General features: G+C 44.8%; 1 protein-coding gene across 1 annotated transcript in view; it reads left to right on the top strand.

Moving 5' to 3' along the window:
- Positions 1-20,643, top strand: part of LOC115476511 (extracellular calcium-sensing receptor-like) — a 115,611-nt gene extending 94,968 nt beyond the window's left edge. The window contains exons 7-8 of the mRNA XM_030212958.1: positions 14,243-14,366; positions 19,724-20,643. Of these exons, the coding sequence (XP_030068818.1) occupies positions 14,243-14,366; positions 19,724-20,643 (1,044 nt within the window). The remainder of the gene's footprint in view (positions 1-14,242; positions 14,367-19,723) is intronic.
- The last annotated feature ends 479 nt before the right edge of the window (positions 20,644-21,122 follow it).

Raw genomic sequence — 21,122 nt, 5'->3', positions numbered from 1 at the left:
TGCCCCTCTATGCCTTCGCATAGGCTCTCAGTTATAAAATTACCCTCAAAATGCTATGCTTTATACATTTTCTTCCACCTCTTATATGATTCTGACCAAACAAATTCACTGTGAATCTGATTCCCCTAGCCTTCACATATTCCCAGTGCTTTTTTTTGTAGGAAAAAAGGTACCGGTACTCATTATGGGTGGGGCCACAACATATGGCTCTGCCCCTATGATAGCCACACCCCTTATACCAACCATGGCGCATATAAACAGGAATCATTGAAAATATTATACCAGTATAGGAGAAAAAAATAACTTGAATTTTTTCATTATAATTTCTATAAGATGTTACAGCTCCATTATACCCAGTGCAAAATAAGACAGCAGATGTAAATTCTCAAATTGGACATATTCCAAACACAAAAATGAAAATAAAATTATTTTTTTCTACCTTTGTTGTCTGGTGACTTTGTTTTTCTGATCATGTCGGTCCCAGTCTCTGATTCTGCTGCCCCCTATCTGTTCCCTTAACTCTGTTTCCAGGGATTCCTTTCCATTTATTTCTTTACTTTCCTCCTTTCTTCTTCATTTCTTGCTCTACATCCATAGGTGAAAGCTGGGTCCTCCGCAAACTTGACTGGAGGAGGTATAAAGTGGATCCAGTTTTTGCCTATTTTCTCCATCCATGTGCAGTTTTTCTCCTCTTTTCCCTTTCCCTCATCTCCGTCAGTATGCATCTCCTTCCTATTCTTCCCTCCTCTCCATCCATATGCATCTCCCGTCCTTCCTCTCTCTTCCTTCCTATCCATCCATGTCCAGCATTTCTCCTCTCTCCTCCCCTCCATCCATGTTCATCTCACTTTTTCTCTTTCCCTCTCCTCCAACCATGCTCATCTCACTTCTGCTCTCTTCCCTCCCCTCCATCCATGTCCAGCATTTCAACTTTCTCCCCTCCATCCGTGTCCAGAATTTCTCATCTCCCCTAAATCCATGTGCATCTCCTCCTCTGTCTTCCCTCCCCTCCATCCATGTGCAGCATTTCTTCTCTCCCCCTCCCCTCCATCCATGTTCATCTCAATTCCTCTCTCTTTCCTCCTCTCCATCCATGTCCAGCATTTCAACTCTCTCCCCTCCCCATCATCCATGTGCATCTCCTTCCTCTGTCTTCCCTCTCCTTCATCCAGCATTTCTCCTCTCTCCCTTCCCCTCCATCCGTGTGCATCTCCTTCCTCTGTCTTTCCTTCCCTTCAACATTTCTCTTCCCTGCCCTCCCCTCCATCCATGTCCAGCATTTCTCCTCTCTCCCCTCCCCTCCATCCATGTGTATCTCCTTCCTGTCTTCCCTCTCCTCCATCCATGTCCAGCATTTCTCCTGCCCTCTCCTCCATCCATCTACGTCCAGCAACTCTCCTCTCTCCCTTGCCCTCCCCTGCCATCCATGTCCAGCGATTCTCCTTTGCCCCTATTCTTCCTTCCCATCCATGTCCAGCATTTCTACTATCTCCCCTCCCCTCCATCCATGTGCATCTCCTTCCTGTCTTCCCTCTCCTCCATTCATGTCCAACAGTTCTCCTGCCCGCCCCTCCATCCATCCATGTCCAGCAACTCTCCTCTCTCTCCTGCCCTCCCATCCCATCCATGTCCAGGATTCTCCTCTGCCCTCCCCTCCCATCTATGTCCAGCGATTCTCCTCTCTCCCCTGCCTCTCCCCTCCATGTCCAGCGATTCTCCTTTCCCCCTATCCACCCCCTCCCTTCCATGTCCTGTGACTCGCCCCAGCCTCCACCTGCCCCCGAGATCGTTCCAACCCCATCCCCACCTGCCAACCCTCAGCTCACCAACTTTTCGTTCTGCCCCCTACAAATCTAATATTTACTGAAGTCACAGCGCGAACCGGCGGTAGTGAAGACAGCAAGCAGGCAGGCTTGCCTCCTCATCGCTTCCCTGCCCTCTTAGCACAGCTCAGGCTCAGCGTCCCGCCTTCGTCGCTTCCCTGCCCTCTCAGCGTCCCGCCCTCGCGGAAAGGAAATTGATGTAATCAGCGGGACGCTGAGCCTGAGCTGTGCTGAGAGGGCAGGGAAGCGACGAGGAGGCGAGCCTGCCTGCTTGCTGTCTTCACTACCGCCGGTTCGTGCTGTGACTTCAGTAAATATTAGATTTGCAGGGGGCAGAACAGAAAGTTGGTGAGCTGAGGGCCGGCAGGTGAGCCGGCCCTCAGAAAAAAAAGGTGCCGGTATGTGCGTACCGGCACGAAAAAAGCACTGCATCAGTGGCGTTCCTAGGGGGGGCGGTGGGTGCGGTCCGCCCCGGGTGCACGCCGCTGGGGGGAGGGTGCCACGTGCCTGTCTGCTCCTCTCGTTCCGGGGCAGAGGGAGCATGGAACGAGCGAAGCAGACAGGCGCGCGGCACACCCCCAGCAGGTAAAAATGCACCCAGGGGGGTGTCCTTTCGCGGGGGGGGGGGAGGTGGCCTTTCGCTGGGGGGGGGGGGTCACGCTGCAGCGGGGTGGGGGTGCATCGGCGATCCGCCCCGGGTGTCAGCCACCCTAGAAACGCTACTGCACTGCATATTCCAAAAACAAACACTTCTGCAAACTTTCCATTCTCTGAGGCCCATATCATAGCTGCTAGATTAAAGCCTTTGAAAACTGACCGAACGTGAATATGTTTAACTGTACAAATTTTACTATTCAGCTAAATTTAACTTTTCCAAATTTCAGATAGGATAGAGCAGGACATGAAATTTAGGGGCCCTTTTACCAAGCAATGCTAGAAAGTGGCCTGCGGTAGCCCCAATGTGGGTCTTTCCCACACACTGAGGCTGAGTGCTGCTGGTAAAAGATAGCTTTTTCTATTTTTCTGATAAGGGCCTTGTGTTCATTTCCCCATTACCACATGAGCCGTTACCGCCACCTATTTTGTAGGTGGTAAAGGCTCACGCGCTAATCAGCATGTGACAATGCCCACACACTAACCAATTAGCATAGCTGCACCCACTGTCTACCCCCCAAAATGCCCCAGCACAAAAAAATACATTTTCATTTTTAGCGCATGGGTAGCACAAGGTGATTCCAAAACTACTGTGGGACACCTGAGTGCATCGCCCAGTACTGCATTTTAACTACGCTAACAGGTAAGCAAGCATGAATAAAAGGGTCCCTAAATATGTCCAGCCACTCTCCATCTTGGTTTTTTCAAGTAAAAAAAAAATACCTTCTGCAGCTTGACTCCTTATCTCCCTCTCTCCTGTTTTTAAAATTTACAAAAAAGATTTTCTCCATTGCTGTTTGATCCTTTCTTTTTTTTCCCTCTGAATTTTTAAACTAAAAAACAAATATATATATATGTATATATATATATATATATATATATATATATATATATATATATATATATATATCCTCAGCATTTTCCAAACGTTTCCCTCCTTTCCTCTGGCTTTGGAAATTGTAACAAAGTCTTGAGCTTTGCTCAACCCCTCCTCCCTCTTCTTGTGGTATTAAAATTAAAATAAAATTGTCCCATGGTCAGGAGACCCCTTTCCTCCCTCCATTCTTACCTTCAAAAATATTGAAAATGATCCTGCAACCAAGGACCTTTTTTCCTTTCCCTTCCCACCTGGTATTTGTAAAGCTTATGGAGTTTAACTTAATGATGGCTTTTCATGTCTGTAGAACTGATACGGTTTTATATGTGCTCATCATTTTATATTGACTATAAAGACATTTTTGGGCTATACGCCAGTATATGTGCATATAAGCCCACAAGGGTGACCAGCTTCCCTGGAGCCTGAAATTTAACAGGGGGTGAGCTTTACCCCACGTCGGCCTGTGTGACTATGGTGGGCTTCAGAAGAGGTCTTGTTTGCCCAGGCTGGAGTGGGGGAGTGGCTTAGGAAGAGCATAGTTAGGGGGCATGGAAGGGCCAGTAGCTGTGGTCTGCTCAGGCTCTTGATTGGCAAAAAATTTGAAAAATGTGGTTTGGCAGGAAGCACTCCCCTACTCACTGCAGTCAACTGTGTTTTCCATGTGCTGCCATTGTGCCGGCCTCCCCAATCCCATGCATGCTCAGTTTTCATGCATGTGAAGGAGGGGCAGGCTGGCAACAGCATATGGACAGTGCCACTGGCTGCAGCGAGTAGGGGAGTGACTTGTTCTGGCTGCCAGAGGACCTCTTCAGCTTGCAGAGATGGAGGATCCCACCAGCTATAACAAAGAGTGCCAGAAGTTTGGGTAGGCTTGAGCCCAAAGTGAGTGGGCCCAGGCCTACCCGGGCCCTCTGCTGTCAGGGACTTATTGTTTTGCTTTGACTGTGGCTGCTCGTTGCTGCCCCTAAAAAAGCTATTGCCCTAGATTACCACCTAGTCTTACCTAATGTTTAGGCCAGCTAAGTATCTGTCTTTTTAAAATAGGCAAAGTGGGGGTCACGTGATGCTGTGAGCAGCAGCGGACGTATCTCAGACCGCTGCGAGAACCAGCACCCCTCTCAACAACTTTTTATACCGATGGAAAAATCTTTTTGAACAACAAACTCGCTGCGCGGATCGAGGAGCCTATGGACAAATATCTGAGCGCACCAGCGTCGCAAATGTTGGCCAAACCGCTACGCCGAGGGCACGATCAGACTAAGCAGGGAGAAGACAAGATGGCGCCTACTTCCCCATCCATGCCGACCTCCGCGGAGTTCATTCCGGAGCTCAAGGAGGCGGTAGCGAAAGCTTTAGACTCTCGATTTGCACAATTATCGGAACAGATAGCAGGCATTGCACAAAGCACCTCCGAACTAACTCGCAGAACTGGAGAGCTGGAATGCAGGGTCTCGGACGTGGAAGATTTGTTACAAACTCAGAGCGAAAAGTTAGAACAGCTCGAGGCCCTGACCCGCACCCAGCAGGACAAGTTGGAAGATCTAGAAAACAGAGCACGACGAGAGAACCTAAGATTTGTGAGCTTCCCTGAATCTATACCAAAGTCTTCTTTACCTACCACGTTGGAGACTTGGCTGCTCATACGTTTTCCCACAGCGAGTGCCCAGGGACCAGTACATCTGGATAGAGTCCACAGGGTGGGCCCCTTGAGACTCAATGCAGATAAACCAAGGGTGGTGATTGCAAAATTCCAACGATACTCTCAGAAAGCCCAAATACTACATTTATACAAAAGCAAAACGCAAGACGCACAATTTGAGGGGCAAGCAATCAGAATTTTTCAAGATTATTCGCCGATGCTCGCCACCAAACGAAGGGCCTTTTCTACAATATGCACACAACTAGTGGAGAAGAGGCTTTGCTTCTCGCTACAATATCCTGCAACTTTGAAGATCCAGCATAACAATCGGTGGCTATCCTTTTGCAAATCAGAGGAAGCAGTGGCTTGGCTACAAACTTTGGAAACGACATGAACCAGTGTCTCAATAGAGTTGAGAGTTATTTGAAGTTGTTCATACAGGTTGGAAAATAATGTTAATATTATTTACTATCAGTCTCAATGGAAACTAATGATGACCGTTTTGCTAAGAGGGGGGAGGGTTCTTCCGCTCCTTGGCATCTTTACGTCCCCTAGACCTATCCTTCATAGAGAGAGATAGTTCTTGAAAGTTAGTTCAAGGGGTTAAGGGGGTTCAAAAGGGGGGTATGGGGGGAAGGAGGGATACGGAGCGCGGGTGGAGAGAGGGAGGGAGCAATAAGAGGGAGGGGCTTCAGGAATTTGGGAAATATGTGTGTAACGGAGACCACAAGACAGGGGAATGCTCTTGCAGGCCACTAACTTTTAAGATTCAACTATTAGGGCCTTTAATAAGAGAAAAAAGAGATCTTGACTTCTTAAAGGTGTGTATATTTCCCGAGGAGGGGGGCTGGGCTCCTGGGGAGAACGACATGATAGCTCAGGGAACAGTTGGCTTTTTCCCAGAATATAGCTTGGATGAATAAATCAGCCATTCGCCTCATTTCTTGGAACGTTTCTGGTACATCATCTTCAATAAAGCGATCTAAGATTCTATCACAGCTTAAACACCATAACGCTTCCATTGCCTGTATTCAGGAAACTAAATTATCAGACTCAGCATAGGCGCCCCGTATAAGAGGCTTGGGGAGGCTAAGCCTCCCCAGCCCAAATATTACCTTCACCTGCCTCCTTCTCAAATTCGGTGCAGGAAAGAAGTTCGTTGTCAGAACAATTACAAAACCTCCCCCTGTAACTGCGATGCACTTCCTGCTGCCCTTCCATTCCGGTGGCAGAGCCTCGCTGTGACTGTGAGCCTGCCTGAGTGTTGCAGCACGTGGCTCCACTATTTACAGTCAGTTACCGACCGAGACAGGGAGGGAGGGAGCGGAGGCAGCAGCAGATCGAGCAAGTGCCGAAGAAGCGGGTAAATGTTGAGGGGGAAGAGTATTTGGGTCCAGTGGCGTTCCTAGGCTGCCTGACACCCGGAGTGGATCGCCGATGCGCCCCCCCCCCCCGGGTGCAGCGCAGCCCCCCCCCCCCCCACTGGCGAAATTACCCCCCCCCCCCGGGTGCATTTTTTACCTGCTGGGGGGTGCCGCGCGCCTGTTGGCCGAGTCTGCTCGTTCCCTCCCTGCTGCTCCCTCTGCCCCGGAACAGGAAGTAACCTGTTCCGCGCAGAGGGAGCAGCAGGGAGGGAACGAGTGGACTCAGCCAACAGGCGCACAGCACCCCCCCAGCGGTGTGCACCCGGGGCATACCGCCCCCACCGCTCCCCCCTTGGTACTCCACTGTTTGGGTCTCTTATTTATTGCTTTGCTTTGCTTAACTGAGAGGGGGGGGCAAGACACTGGGGCAATGTTGGATTGGGGCAGAGAGAGAGAGAGAGAGAGGGGGTTTATAAGTCAAAATAAAAATAAATGTTTTGTTTCATGCAGATCTCTTTTGTTTAAATATAACTAAATGGGCTATAAGCCCCTAATGCAGTCCATTTTGTTCTTGTGATGACTTATACTGTGCCAAAATTGAAAACTCTTATCTCTGTCTGGTCATTAATAAAAGAGCTCGTTGTGAACGCTATCCACCCTAAAAGGCTGTTTGTACATAGTGTTTTGCAGTTGAAGGATTGTGTGTTGGCCTTACTGAAGTGACATCAACACTTTAATTTAATTTTAGTTTGTTTGTCATAACATCAGACATGATTTTAGAATATTTTGGAGGATATGATGTCGAATTGTTCCTTAGATGTGTATGTGATTTAGTGATGGTAAGTGCTTAAAATAATTGAGCTTAAAATATGATATGTCATTTATGATATATAAATCCATTTTTACATGCACATAGAAGCATTTCTTGTCAATAACCAGCAGCCCTTCCTTGGGACTCAGTCTCTTCTCCACCATGACAAAATTATATATCGAATACACTGCAAGAAACCTTTCACTTGCTAACCTTCAATCTCACTAATTAGGGTGGTGCTTGTAACTTTTCACATTTGGGATGTTGTACTTATTTTTTTTTCTGTGTGTTGACAATTATGGATGTAACCCCACCCCCTTTAGCCTCCCCAAACAGTTGGGCTACCGACCGCCTGTGAGACTCAGAACATGAGAAATTAAAGCAGCAATGGGTGGGGGAGTGTTTTTACTCCTCTTCCGATAAGAGAAGAAGTGGGGTAGCGATTCTGATTAAAAAAAGCCTCCCATGTCACCCTAAGCTCATCTACAAAGACGCAGAAGGGAGGATGGTCCTGCTCCATATGAATATGTTTGGGCAAAGCTTTTACCTATGCGCAGTGTATGGTCCCAATACCTACTCACCTCAATTTTTCCAGACTTTAATTTCCTTGGGACTTCAGCACTCGGACGCACCTTGGGTATAGGCAGGAGATTTTAACCAGACCCTAGATCCAGAGTTGGACCGTTCAAAGAATAGAACCCAGGGGCGTAGCTATGGGTGGGCCCAGGCCCACCCAATCTTGGCTCAGGCCCGCCCAAACGACAACGACTGGAACGGCAACTTTTACCCGAAGTCGCAACGACGAACAGGCAGGCAGCGCTGCGGTAGTAAAAGCAACAAGTCAACTGGTTCGACTCTCCGTCCTTCACTTCCCTCCCTCTGCGTCCCGCCTGAAAGGAAATGACGTCAGAGGAAGGTGGGACGCAGAGGGAGGGAAGTGAAGGACGGAGAGTCGAACCAGTCGACTTGTTGCTTTTACTACCGCAGCGCTGCCTGCCCGTTCGTCGCTGCGACTTCGGGAGTACAATGGAACGGAAGTGAGCCAGCGGCCAGCCTATCGCATCCACTCACTGTAAGTAAAGATCACTGTCTGCACTCCCCCGCACAGCCGTCGCCGTTCACTTACACAGCAAGCAAACCTGTGAGCTGCTGCATCCACGTTGTCATTCTTTATAGGTGGCTGGGAGATGCTGTGAAGGGGGAGGGGGAGACGCTGGATAGAAGGGGGAAGGGGATGGACAGAAACAGGATGGGCAGGGGAGAGAGGAGAATTGCTGGACAACAGGGATGGATGGAGGGGAAAGGGGAGAGAGGAAATTTGCTGGAGATGGATGGCTGGAGGAGAGGGCATGGGAGAATGGAGAGTTGCTGGACATGGAGCGGAGGGCAGGGGAAAGAAGAAAATTGCTGGACGTGAATGGATGGAGCGGAAAGGGGAAAGAGGAAATTTGCTGGAGATGGATGGAGGAGAGGGCAGGGGAGAATGGAGAGTTGCTGGACATGGATGGATCGAGGGGAGGTCAGGGGAGACAGGAGAATTGCTGAACATGGATGGATGAATGGAGGGGGCAGGGGACAGAGGACATTTGCTGGATAGGGGAGAATGGAGAGTTGCTGGACGAATGGATGGAGGGAGGGGAGAGAAGTCAGGAAGGAGGTGCACATGGATAGAGGGGATGGAAGAGAGGAGAAATGCTGGACATGGATGGAGTGGAGGGCAGGGAAGAGAGGAGAAATGTTGGACAAGGATGGAGGTAAGGAAAGACAAAGGAAGGAGATGCACATGGATGGAGGGGAAGGGAGAGAGGAGAAATGCTGGACATGGATGGAGGGAAGGGAAGACAGAGGAAGTAGATGCACATGGATAGAGGGGAGTGAGGAGAAATGCTGGCTATGGATGGAGGGGAAACAGCTGAGTTTAAGGGCTGGTTTGGAACACGTTGAGGGCAGATACTGAAACTCGAGGAAGGATAGGGGCAGGGCTACAGATGGTAGACAGGACGCATAAGGACACAGGAGGATGGTGGACATGGTGAGTGAAAAAATATCAAATGGAAAGAAGACACTGCGTAAAACAGAAGACACTGGGACCAAAGCGAATAGATCAGACAACAAAGGTAGAAAAAAGTATTTTATTCAGAATTTATTAATTGGAATATGTCAGCTTTTGGAAATGTGGATCTGTGATATTTTGCATGTAAGTTTCAATTTTTCTGGTATTGCTGCATGCTGAGTCTGACTTCTTGAATTAACTTTCCAGTTCAGTATTTTGCCTTCATATTTTTTGATTTCTAGTTCCTTGTGTCATGTCTGTTGTGTCATGTGTTTTTCAAGTGTGATCAAGGTGCAGTATTCTGCTAGCATGTAGTATTCGCAGCCCTTTTTGTTTTGCTTTTTTTCACGAGGTAGTGTATTGGTGTTTTAGAGCCTATTGTAATTACAGTTCTGCCTTTTCAAGCATAAGGTTGTAGCTCATCCTGTCCTTGGAATTAGTGCTGTTATGGTTTTAAAGATATGAGTGTGTTTTTGCACAAGTTTGTGTATAGAATTTTGCAGTGGAGAGATTGTGGGATAATGTAATTATATTTAAAAATATCAATTTTTCCTTTAAGTATGTATGTGGTTATACTGATGCAGGGCAGCTGTTGGGCAGAATACTTAGAAATCCATCATCAAGTGAATTCTTAGGCATTATTTTGTAGGATCCCAAGAGACACTATTCATACTTATATAGACAGTGCGTGCCCACCCATATTAGCTCTGGGCCCACCCAAAATCTCAGGTCTGGCTACGCCACAGATAGAACCAGAACGGGGTTGAGAAGAGACAGAGGCTTGCCTTTTATGTGTAAATCTTTACAATTAGTGGACCCCTGGCACCTTTTACACCCAACCACGAGAGACTATACTCATCAATCTAAAGTTCATCAGTCTTGGTCTCGAGTAGATTATATCCTAGTGGCACAGGACTGGTTTTTCAGAGTCTCATAAGCAGAGATAGGCCTGCTAGAAGTCTCAGACCACTCACTGATTTGGTTAGATTTAACATTTAACATACTGGGAGAATCGGGCTATTTTTCTGTCTTGGGACCTGTCTTTCTCTACTTACATCAAAGAACAGTGGGAGCGTTATGTAGACACTAAAGCAGAATCCTGCAACTCCCCAATTATATTTTGGGAAGCCTCGAAAGCTGTTTTGAGAGGGGGGATCATAGCCTACATGAGTGCCAGGTCTAAGAAACTCTCAGCAGGTATAATTCGCTTAGAATGAGAACTGCGGCTAGCAAAAAAAACCCAAAAAAACCTATCACAGCCAAATCAGCATAACCATGACTATGTCGGCGGCCGCTGTGGCATTAAACTCATTAATACACGAACAAACTAAGAAACGCCTTTTAGTGAGACGCTTGCAATTCCATCGTTTCGGGAACAAATCAGGGAGGCTGCTGGCTCAGGTGACCCGAGCTTGGACTCAACGAAGTTGATCCCATCGATTATGATTTATCTTTTTTATTGAAGACAAATTATCCTGTACAACAAAAAAATACTAAGCGATAGTTATACACTCAGATTTGTAAGTCTATATCACAACAGGAATAAAGAACATCATCCATGTCCACAACTTAATAAGTTTTTAATAAATTTCCCTACCTCCCCAAGATCCCATCGATTATATCATCAGCAGGGAACAGGATACATAGGCCAGATGGGATAACGCAGGCATTTCACTCATACTTTTCCAAGATATTTGCGGGAGAGAGCGGGACAGATGATATGTCGGTCCGAGACTACTTGGAAGACACGGGCCTCCTCCGTTTATCTCAGGCTATTCAGAATCAGCTCTCGTTACCACTACAAGCCCAAAAACTACAACAAGTCCTTAAATCCCTCCCTATAGGCTTGGCTCCAGGACCAGATGGCTTCCCTGCCGAATATTATAAAATGTTACCCTCCCAGTTTTGTGGTCCACTCATTGAATACTATGACACGGTAGTGCAAAGAGGGTTCTTCTCACCCCAGGAAAATGAGGCACTAATCACATTGATCCCTAAACCGGGCAAACCTCGAGATCGGGTTGAGTCTTATAGACCTATCTCCATGATCAATGTAGACCTAAAGATCTTGGCTCGAGTACTGGCGGACCGTTTGGCCCCCCACATCCCGACCCTAGTAGGGGACTACCAGGTAGGGTTTGTGCGGGGCAGACACTCGGTAATCAATGTTCGAAAGGTTCTGCTCTTGATAGCCTAATGCCGCTCTTCAAAGACACAGCTATTATTGGTTAGTCTAACGCAGAAAAGGCATTCGACAAAGTACGGTGGGATTATTTGTTCCAAGTCTTATGTGGGCATGAAGGGTTGGTTTCCTCAAGCCATTGAAACTTTATATAAAGGACCGACTGCGAGGTTGTTGGTAAATACAATTAATCCCCTCCCTTGGAAGTTCGGACAGGTTCGAGGCAGGGTTGCCCTCTTTCCCCCTTGCTATTCCTGTTGTATTTGGAGCCATTGCTGCGCTCTATAGAGGCATACCCCAACATTTCTGGAGTGCTGCTGCCCACCCAACCGGTAAAAGTGCTGGCGTTTGCAGATGATTTGTTCCTAACCCTAACTCATCCACAGGGCTCATTGCCTAGATTATTGTCAGTTATAGATGAGTTCGGGTTTTTTTCAGGCTTCATACTTAATTTGCAAAAGTCCATGGCCCTCCCAGAGATAAAGGAGGAATGGGAGGGAACATTCCCACTACAATGGGACTCGCGAGTGGTGACCTATTTGGGTGTCAGAATCCCAGTGGACCTAACCACACTCTACTCAATTAATATGGAATTTTTGAAAAATCGAGTGGCAACGGTCTTACAAGGCTGGCAATCCTTACCCATATCTCTATTCGGGAGAGTAGCATTGTACAATATGGTTCTGTTCCCGATTTGGATATATGCATATCAAACATTACCCATGTTTTTACAGCATAAGGACGAGAGATGGCTGCACAAACAGTTAAATAAATTTCTCTGGCAGGGCAAGAAGGCCCGCATGACTATCTTGAGAGCAGCTCTCCCATGTGATAAGGGAGGTCTGGGTCTACTGGACCTACGCCTCTTCTCAGTGGCAAGCTGTATGCGCCATCTCTCGGATTGGTTACACAATTCCCAGTATTTCTCCAACACCCTCACAGAGACCCGATGGTTTGAACCCCTGCACTTTGCCAGTTGGCTCCAAGCCCTAGCAGGCCAAGAGACAAATTTAGGTCCAGTCTCTCCCATTTTCCATCCTCTGCGTCAGACATGGCGATGGTTGTGTAAGTTCTTTGCCCTGATCAATACAGTCTCTTCCTTACTACCTATAGGAGGGAATCCCACCTTCCCTGTGGGTGGTACTTCGAGGGTATTCCAGCGATGGGTTTCCCGGGGGGTCCACTATTTATAACATGTGGTAACAGAACAGGGAACAATAAATCCTTTTCAGACCTATGTGAGGAATTTAAATTGTAAAAGCAAGATATTTTTGCCTATTTACAGATAAGACATTATGTTCAATCTCTGCCAAGAGGCTCGCTGACAACGGAAACTTGGGACTGTTATAACTCGATGCTTGGACTCGATGCACAATCACGCATCCCTTTGAAATTCTTCCACTCACATCTCAGAGAGTTTACAAAACAGTATGACCAGTGCATTTTTTCTAACTAAAAAGGTGCCGGTACTCAAATGCTAGGCCACCCTTCAGGGGTGGGGTGATCACTGAGGGACTCATCCCACAATAGCCAGGGCCCCTGCAACCAGTCACAGAATCTATGACAAGGCAGAATTGGTATGTAGAGTCTGAGCTCTTTCATTAAAACTTGGGGTCCATGGGTCAATTTTAGCAGACAATGGAAAAGGTGCCAGTACTCAGTACCCCCAAGTACCCCCTCAAAAAAAGCCCTGAGTACGACTATGAAAAGGTGACCCAACAATGGAATACGGACTTGGGCATTTACCTTATGCAAGAGCAACTCCGGACCAGTCTTTTGAGGACCTATCAACTGACAGAGAATGCTGGTTGGTGAGAGTTACAGTTTAAATTCATCTTCCGATTATATATTTCTCCTAGCAGAGCCCACCACGCTACCTTATGAAGTTCTGACAATTGCCCTAAATGCGAGGGCGCGGGTGCACACTTGGGCCACATGTTCTGGATGTGCCCCCCAGTGCAAATGTTTTGGAAAGACTTGGCTCTACACGTATCAAGTTTATGGAAGGTCACCTGGCATCATTCCCTGAAACGACTATTCAATGGATATACACATCAAGGATAGACACCGGCAGATATGAAGGCCTTTTTACAGTGATCAACCTTCATGGCAAAAAAAGCAATTTTACAAGAATGGCTTCGTCCGGAGGCCCCAACGGTGGCCCAGTGGCTCTCATTAATGATACACGTGTGCTTTTTAGAGTGCAGGAGCACACCGGACTTAGTCTCTAAAGAGGGAGACTTGTACTGCAAGACTTGGGCTCCATTCTGGGACTCACCCCTGTGACACGTAGCCATGTGCTAAATTCCTGAAGCAGGTGGGACAGGGGTGGGATGGGATGTGAGGCTGAGGAAGGGGGGGGTGTCAAAGAAGATAGATATTAAGTGTTAGTCGAGTTAAAGAACTGTTCATCTATATCATATGACAAGGTACTGTATTACATAAGTTATATGCTATTGGAAAATTTAATAAACAATAATGGGGAAAAAATAGGCAAAGTGGTGTGGTAGCCGTGTTAATCCACTTTTAAAGGTAATAAATATAAATAAATCAAAACATAGAAAATAAGACGATACCTTTTTTATTGGACTAACTTACTACATTTTTTTATTAGCTTTCCTAATCAATAAAAAAGGTATCATCTTATTTTCTTTTCTATGTTTTGATTTATTTCTATTTTTAACCTAAAACAGGAACAAACAGGCACCTGCTTGACGTCTCAATCTGGGCAACCTGTTATAAAAATACTCCTCCACTTATCTAAAATAAATAGAAGCATTTTTGAAAGAATATTTCTCTCTATATTACACAGTCCAACCCTTCCTGTGATTTCTCATAGGTTCCTCGTTCTGTATGTAGTGAGAGTTGCCCTCAAGGATACAGGAAAGTAGCCAGAAAAGGACAGCCTGTGTGTTGTTATGACTGCATCCCCTGCCCAGAAGGAGAAATCTCCAACCAGACAGGTGGGTCTGAAATGAGCTATCAATGTATCAGTAGATGAATGGAGTCACCAGCTGGTTGACAGAATTACACAATGATTGCTTCCTTAATGGCAGACACTCAGGGCTTCTTTTACAAAGCCAAACTAGAGCTTCCCACACGGCAAATGAGAGGAAGTCGATAGGAATTGAATGGGCTTCCTCTCATTTGCCTCACGGGGAATCAGTAGAGCAGCTTTATAAAGTACATAATTACATAAGTATTGCCATACTGGGACAGACTGAAGGTCCATCAAGCCCAGCATCCTGTTTCCAACGTGGCCAATCCAGGTCACAAGTACCTGACAAGATCTCAAAAAAGTACTATACATTTTATGCTGCTTATCATAGAAATAAGCAGTGGATTTTCCCCAAGTCCATTTTAATAATGGTCTATGGACTTTTCCTTTTGGAAGCTATCCAAACCTTTTTTAAACCCCGCTAAGCTAACTGCTTTTACTACATTCTCTGGCAACGAATTCCAGAGTTTAATTACATGTTGAGTGAAGAAAAATTTTCTCTGCTTTGTTTTAAATTTACTACTTTGTAGCTTCATTGCATGCCCCCAAGTCCAAGTATTTTTGGAAAGAGTAAACAATCAATTCACTTCTACCCATTCCACTCCACTCATTATTTTATAGACCTCAATTCAGAAACCTCATTTCCAAAGGGAAAGTAGCTGCACACTTTCCTTTTGAAAATCACCATGGAATCAATCCGGTCGATGCCTACGTCCCGCGATTGGTGCTAAGCCAAGATATTCAATACCGAGCCATTTCCAGTGACCAGCATTGAATATCCAGGGTTTTTTTTGGCCATTTTAATCTTATTCGGCTATATCAATATTCAGCGCTGGCTGATTAAGTTTATAGCAGCCAAAAATAGGACTGCTATTTAGACAGTCTGCTTTAGCTGCTTAACTTAACCAGCAAAACACTGAATGTTTGCAGCTAGCCAGTTATATTGTATATTTTATTTACATTTGTACCCCGCACTTTTTCCCACTAATGGCAGGCTATGGAGGGTTAGGTGACTTGCCCAGAGTCACAAGGAGCTGCCTGTGCTAGGAATCGAACTCAGTTCCTCAGGACCAAAGTCCACCACCCTAACCACTAGGCCACTCCTCCAGTTAGCCTTTATGTGCTAACCATGAATATTCAGTGGTGATAACCGGCTATCTTGTACTGAATATTAGTGCTTAGCCAGTTAAGTGCTATTTAACCGGCCAGAAGCTATTCAGTTAGAATGTATCTGCAGACATGTGCAACTTCTTTTTGTGTTTCTGAAATTTCCCTGAAAAATGCTGAGGGTAACCTCAAACCCAGCAACCAGGGATCTATGGGCCAATGCCAACTCTTCGCTACTCATCCACCAAATTGTTCCACTTGTTATTTGTCTATAAAGTTAAATTACATACTGGTTATTTATCAATATTTAAGTCAATTTTTTTGCAGCAGCCATGATCACATTTTTTTAAATGTCAGCTGTAATTTTTAAAAAACTATTTAAATTCAACACTGCTCTATGGATAGATGAATATATGTAGCGTTCTTTTCTGCAGGCCTAAATTAATCCACTTAGCTATACATTAGAAGGATGTATACTGGGCACCTGCACTTACACACCCCTTGTGCACATAAATGTACAGAACACTAACACATGTATTAAGTGCATGCCTAGCCGTGAATGTGCCAGCACGGTGCCTAAGCGCTATTCTGTAAGGGCATGCTTAAGTGCCATAGGGCCAGATTCAGTAAATGATACCGAAAAACAGATGCTGTGAAAAATTTGCGCTCTGGGCTGAGCGCTCTATATAGAATAGTGCTTAGCATGTATTCCAGTGCCCAACTTTGGGTGCAAGGACTTAACACCAATGGAAACCAGGTGTAAATCCTGGCATGCAACTTGGGCACGCATCTGCCAAATCCTATAACACTGTTCATAATTCTTTGGAATGTCCCTGACCACGCCCCTTATAAAGCTACATCCCCTTTTGGGTTGCACGTGAGAGGATTTGGGCATGGCTCTTTATAGAATCACACGCAAGCAGATCCACATACAAATCCAAATGAGAGCAATGAACATCAATAATTGATTGTTGACAGAAAATTATTGATTGTTAATGGCTCATTAACTTATTTGTGCATGGATCTCCGAATCATATGCAATTTTGGGCATCCAAATTTGGTCCCATTTATAGAATCTGGGGAATAGTTCATAAATACAACAGAAAATATGCTTGGGTGGAGCATTGGCAGGACATAGGCATGTCTCCCACTTACACACATAAATTGCAGAATACTATAAGCTGTGTGTGTCCTTGCACGATCACAGTTACACCAGGCCTATGGCTAGTGCAACTGCAGGCACACCGATAGTGGATTACATTAGTAGAGGGGTGGGCAACCACAGTCCTCAAGGGGCAAAACCCAATCAAGTTTTCAAGATTTCCATAATGAACATACATCAGATTGATTTGCATGGACTGCTTCCATTGTTTGCAAAGAGATCTCATGCACATTCATTTTGGAAATCTTGAAAACCCAACTGGGTCGTGGCCCTCGAAGACTGTGGTTGCCCACCCCTGGTGATTCTACGTGGATTACAATAATTAGACGGACAATACCAGAGAGATACAATTTTTGCTCAAAAAGTCAAGCAATAAAAATGTGAAATCAAGATACTTACATATATGGAAAAGGAAATCATAAATAAAGGATTCAAGATTATTGACTGACTTAAATATCTTATTTTAGTTTTTATATATTGATTTTTTTTTTAATTTATATGTTTTATAGCATTACCCCTGACGCAGCCTTCGGCCAAAACGTGGCCATGTCAGGTTATTTTTAAATAAATATTTGCTGTATGACCTTCATCTGGGACCTGTTCTGTTCTTTGGAACTAAGGGGTTAATCCTATATGGGGGCACCTAAGGTTTTGGCCCTAGGGAAGCATTTATTTGGAGCCTATTCTACAAAGAAAAGCTAGCGCCCATCTTTCTTTATAGAATGCTAGTACCTGCCTTGCAGGTGTGGATATTTACACCAGCGATAGAGCTGGTATAAATGCTTATGCTTAGATTGCAAAAGAATATCCACATCTATCAAATCTCGAGACTCAGCATAGTTCAGCCGATGAGAATTTGGATAGATTGCAAAAGAATGCATAAAGATGATTTTATAATCTACATGTTGTGTAAGTGTGCATCCACCAATGCTCTAACCAAACTCCACCCATGTGAACACCCCCTGCAAAATACACACCATCGCCTCTTGACATGCACTTACAGAACACCATACAGCCGGGAAATAGTCATTATGTGCCTCTACGTCCAAATACACGCATCAATGACTACAATACCAGCATTTACATGTATTCTTTATAGAATTACCCCCTGGCAAGCTGCTTCCGGCCACGGACTAAACAGATCCTGGATATTCAATGCTGAGGCATGCGCAGCTCCCAGCAATATCCAGGTATGACAGCCGACCAGTGCAAGGCCAGCCTACCTATCCTTTCCTTGTGCCATGGCAATTATAATATCAATAGTACCAATGACTTTCTTCAAAGGAGGAGGCAATACATATAAATCTGAACCAAATATCCTATAGTTTTCACATATTCCTTAAACAATACAGTTTTTTTAAATAGCAGTATTGGATCTATCAGATGCGCATGACTCCACTTCTATGGTTCAACAGATGAACCATAGAAGTGGGCTTAACAGATTGAGCCATAAAAGTGGAGTCATGCACATCTGATAGATCCAATACTGCTATTTAAAAAACTGTATTGTTTAAGGAATATATGAAAAATAGGAGCTGGTGATGGCAATTATATTAGCATGGATATGGTTGATAGCATTGAGATCCCCATAAAACACTGAGAGGGGAAGTTATCAACATGGCCTACTGTTAAGTTTAGTTATTTTACCACAAGTTGGGTTATTTTAGCACAGGGGACGGGAAGGAATGGAGGAGATTACTTGCGGGGACAGGCGGGGGTGGAAATTACTTGAAAGGATGAGCAGGGGTGGAAGAATGACTTGCAGAGACAGGCAGGGATGGACAAGATTACTTGCAGGGATGGGCGGGATGGAGGAGATTCCAGTAGGGATGGGTGGGAATGAGTTAGATTCCAGCGGGGACAGGTGAAGTTTCTGTCCCTGTGCAACTCTCAACTCTGCCCCCAGCCTGTCCCTAACCTAGCCAGTTACGGAATGGCCAGTTAGCAGAGATATTCCACAACACTAACTTGTTATGTGGCACTGAATATCGGGGGGCCAGCTTGCTCAGTTGGGTTTAACCGAGCAGGAGCCTCTTGTCTGGTTAAACCCTTTTGAATATCAATCCCTAAATGTATGTCCATTTGAACATTAGGCCTGATGTTTTTATTACTTCCACAATGGAGTTCTTTTCAAACTCCAATTCTTCATTGTAGAAGTGAAATTTGCTCTTGTGCCAAAGAATAATTCCCCTTACGACTCACCATACAAAACAATATTCAAAATAATACACTCTTTCCACTGCCAGTCACCTTGCAAAATAACACAAAACCCTGCAAAAAGACACTCAGGACCTATATGGCAAACATAAGTGTTTGGTGACTCAGAAATCCTTCCCCCTGACTTGTGGGCCACAACCAGGAGTGACCAAGTAATCATAATCTGCAATATGATTGGGGATTATGTTTAAACATCAATTTTCTATAACCTTGACATAAACTCACTCCAACAATTTCAGCCAGAGGGTAACTTTCAGTATTAGGGTTGAATATTTTTATTGTAATTGGAGAGCATGATTTGGTGACCCACCTGTAGCCATAGCCTCTTACCTTTCTCCATCCTCCCTTGTGAGTCAGGTCAAACCAAGACAATCTGAGCTTAATTGTGAAGACTTCTTGTAGATCAGCTCATCAAATCAGATCAACGTCTAAGCTCCTACCCTAGCTAGGATCATTTGCAGTCACCTTTCTGACTTCACATGCAACCTTCTTCAAGTTAGTCTTCTTATTCTGTAACCCCTGGTACTCCATCTTCTCTGTCTAAATGATCCACCTTCGCTTACTTCCTAGTGTCTACTAAGATGTTTTATTGTGCATTGTTTTGGCATTGGCATTATGGGATACTATGCCATAATATGTACTGTTATTTGAGTATTTTTTCTATTGATATGTCCATTGCATATGTCCAGATTGATCTTGTTGTACATTGCCTTGGGTGAACTTCTTCAAAAAGGTGGTAAATAAAGCCTAATAAATAAATAAGCTGATTAATGCCAAAACAAGTCTAGTCAAGCAGCTTTGCTCACCTATTAAATTATTTGATTTCTTTTGTCTAGATACACATGAATGCTTGAAATGCCCAGAGGATCAGTGGTCTAATGAAAATCTCAACAAATGCATTCCCAAAGTCATTGAGTTTCTTGCCTTCGAAGAACCCTTGGGCATGGCTTTGACCAGTTTGTCCAGTATTTTCTCTCTGCTCACTGTGTCCGTGCTCTGTGTTTTCATTAAATATAGTGACACAGCAATTGTAAAAGCCAATAACAGGAATTTGAGTTACCTTCTCCTCTTGGCTCTCCTGCTGTGCTTCCTCTGTTCCTTTCTCTTCATTGGACATCCCTGGAAGATAAAGTGCCTCATTCGACAAGCAGTGCTTGGCATCAGTTTCTCTCTCTCTCTGTCATGTGTTCTGGCCAAGACTATTACCGTCGTCATTGCTTTCAATGCAACAAAGCCCAATAGCTCGTTAAAGAGATGGGTTGGATCATCCATCCCCAATGCAATAGTCCTCATCTGTTCAGGGCTTCAGGTATTGATTTGTATTTCCTGGGTAATCATTTATCCTTCTTCTCCAGAACTGAACAGAAATGTTTCCAAAGATCGGATAATCATAGAATGCAAAGAAGGATCCATAGTATTTTTCTATGTCATGTTGGCCTTCATGGGTCTTTTAGCCACTATCACCTTGGTGGTTGCTTTCCTAGCAAGGAAATTGCCTGATGGTTTTAATGAAGCCAAATTTATCACTTTCAGCATGTTAGTTTTCACAAGTGTTTGGATATCCTTCATCCCTGCTTACATGAGCATTAAAGGGAAATATACGGTTACTGTGGAGCTGTTTGCAATCCTGGCATCTAGTTTTGGTTTACTGTGCTGCATTTTCTTTCCTAAGTGTCACATTATTATCCTAAGACCCGAGATGAACTCCAGAGAATACTTAATAGCCAGGAATAAGCTAACTGGCAAGAAAAAGTAGCTTCACATATTCAGGTTTTTGCACAGAAGGATCTACTTCAGATGTTAGCAATTAATATGTCCATCATAGAAATTTAATTTGATTTCCGCTCATTTTACACATACATTACATTTAAGGAAATGGTGTACGTGATTTTAGTTGAATAACTGTACAAAGAAATAAAATGGCAAGTGTGACTAAAAGATTAAGGGGTGTAGTTATCAATGTGGACTACTGTTAAAACTTGTTATTTCACCACTTACTTGTACTATTTTAGCATAGGTCCCATTTTATGCAATGAGACCTAGTTACTAATGGCTCAGGTGGTCAGATAGAGGGATTTTATAAAAGGAGCTTAAAGGTAGGCACCCTAAATCTAGGCACTAAGCTCATATTCTATACAGCAGAGTTTGGTACGGGGTGGACTGACCATTTGGGCAACCGGATTGTGCCCAAGGCCCAGTGCCTCCTCCCCCACATGTCCAACATCTTGCACTCCC

The sequence above is a fragment of the Microcaecilia unicolor genome, chromosome 1 (assembly GCF_901765095.1).
Source record: "Microcaecilia unicolor chromosome 1, aMicUni1.1, whole genome shotgun sequence".
NCBI classification, from domain to species: Eukaryota; Metazoa; Chordata; class Amphibia; order Gymnophiona; family Siphonopidae; genus Microcaecilia; species Microcaecilia unicolor.
This window is presented reverse-complemented; position numbering and strand designations above follow the sequence as displayed.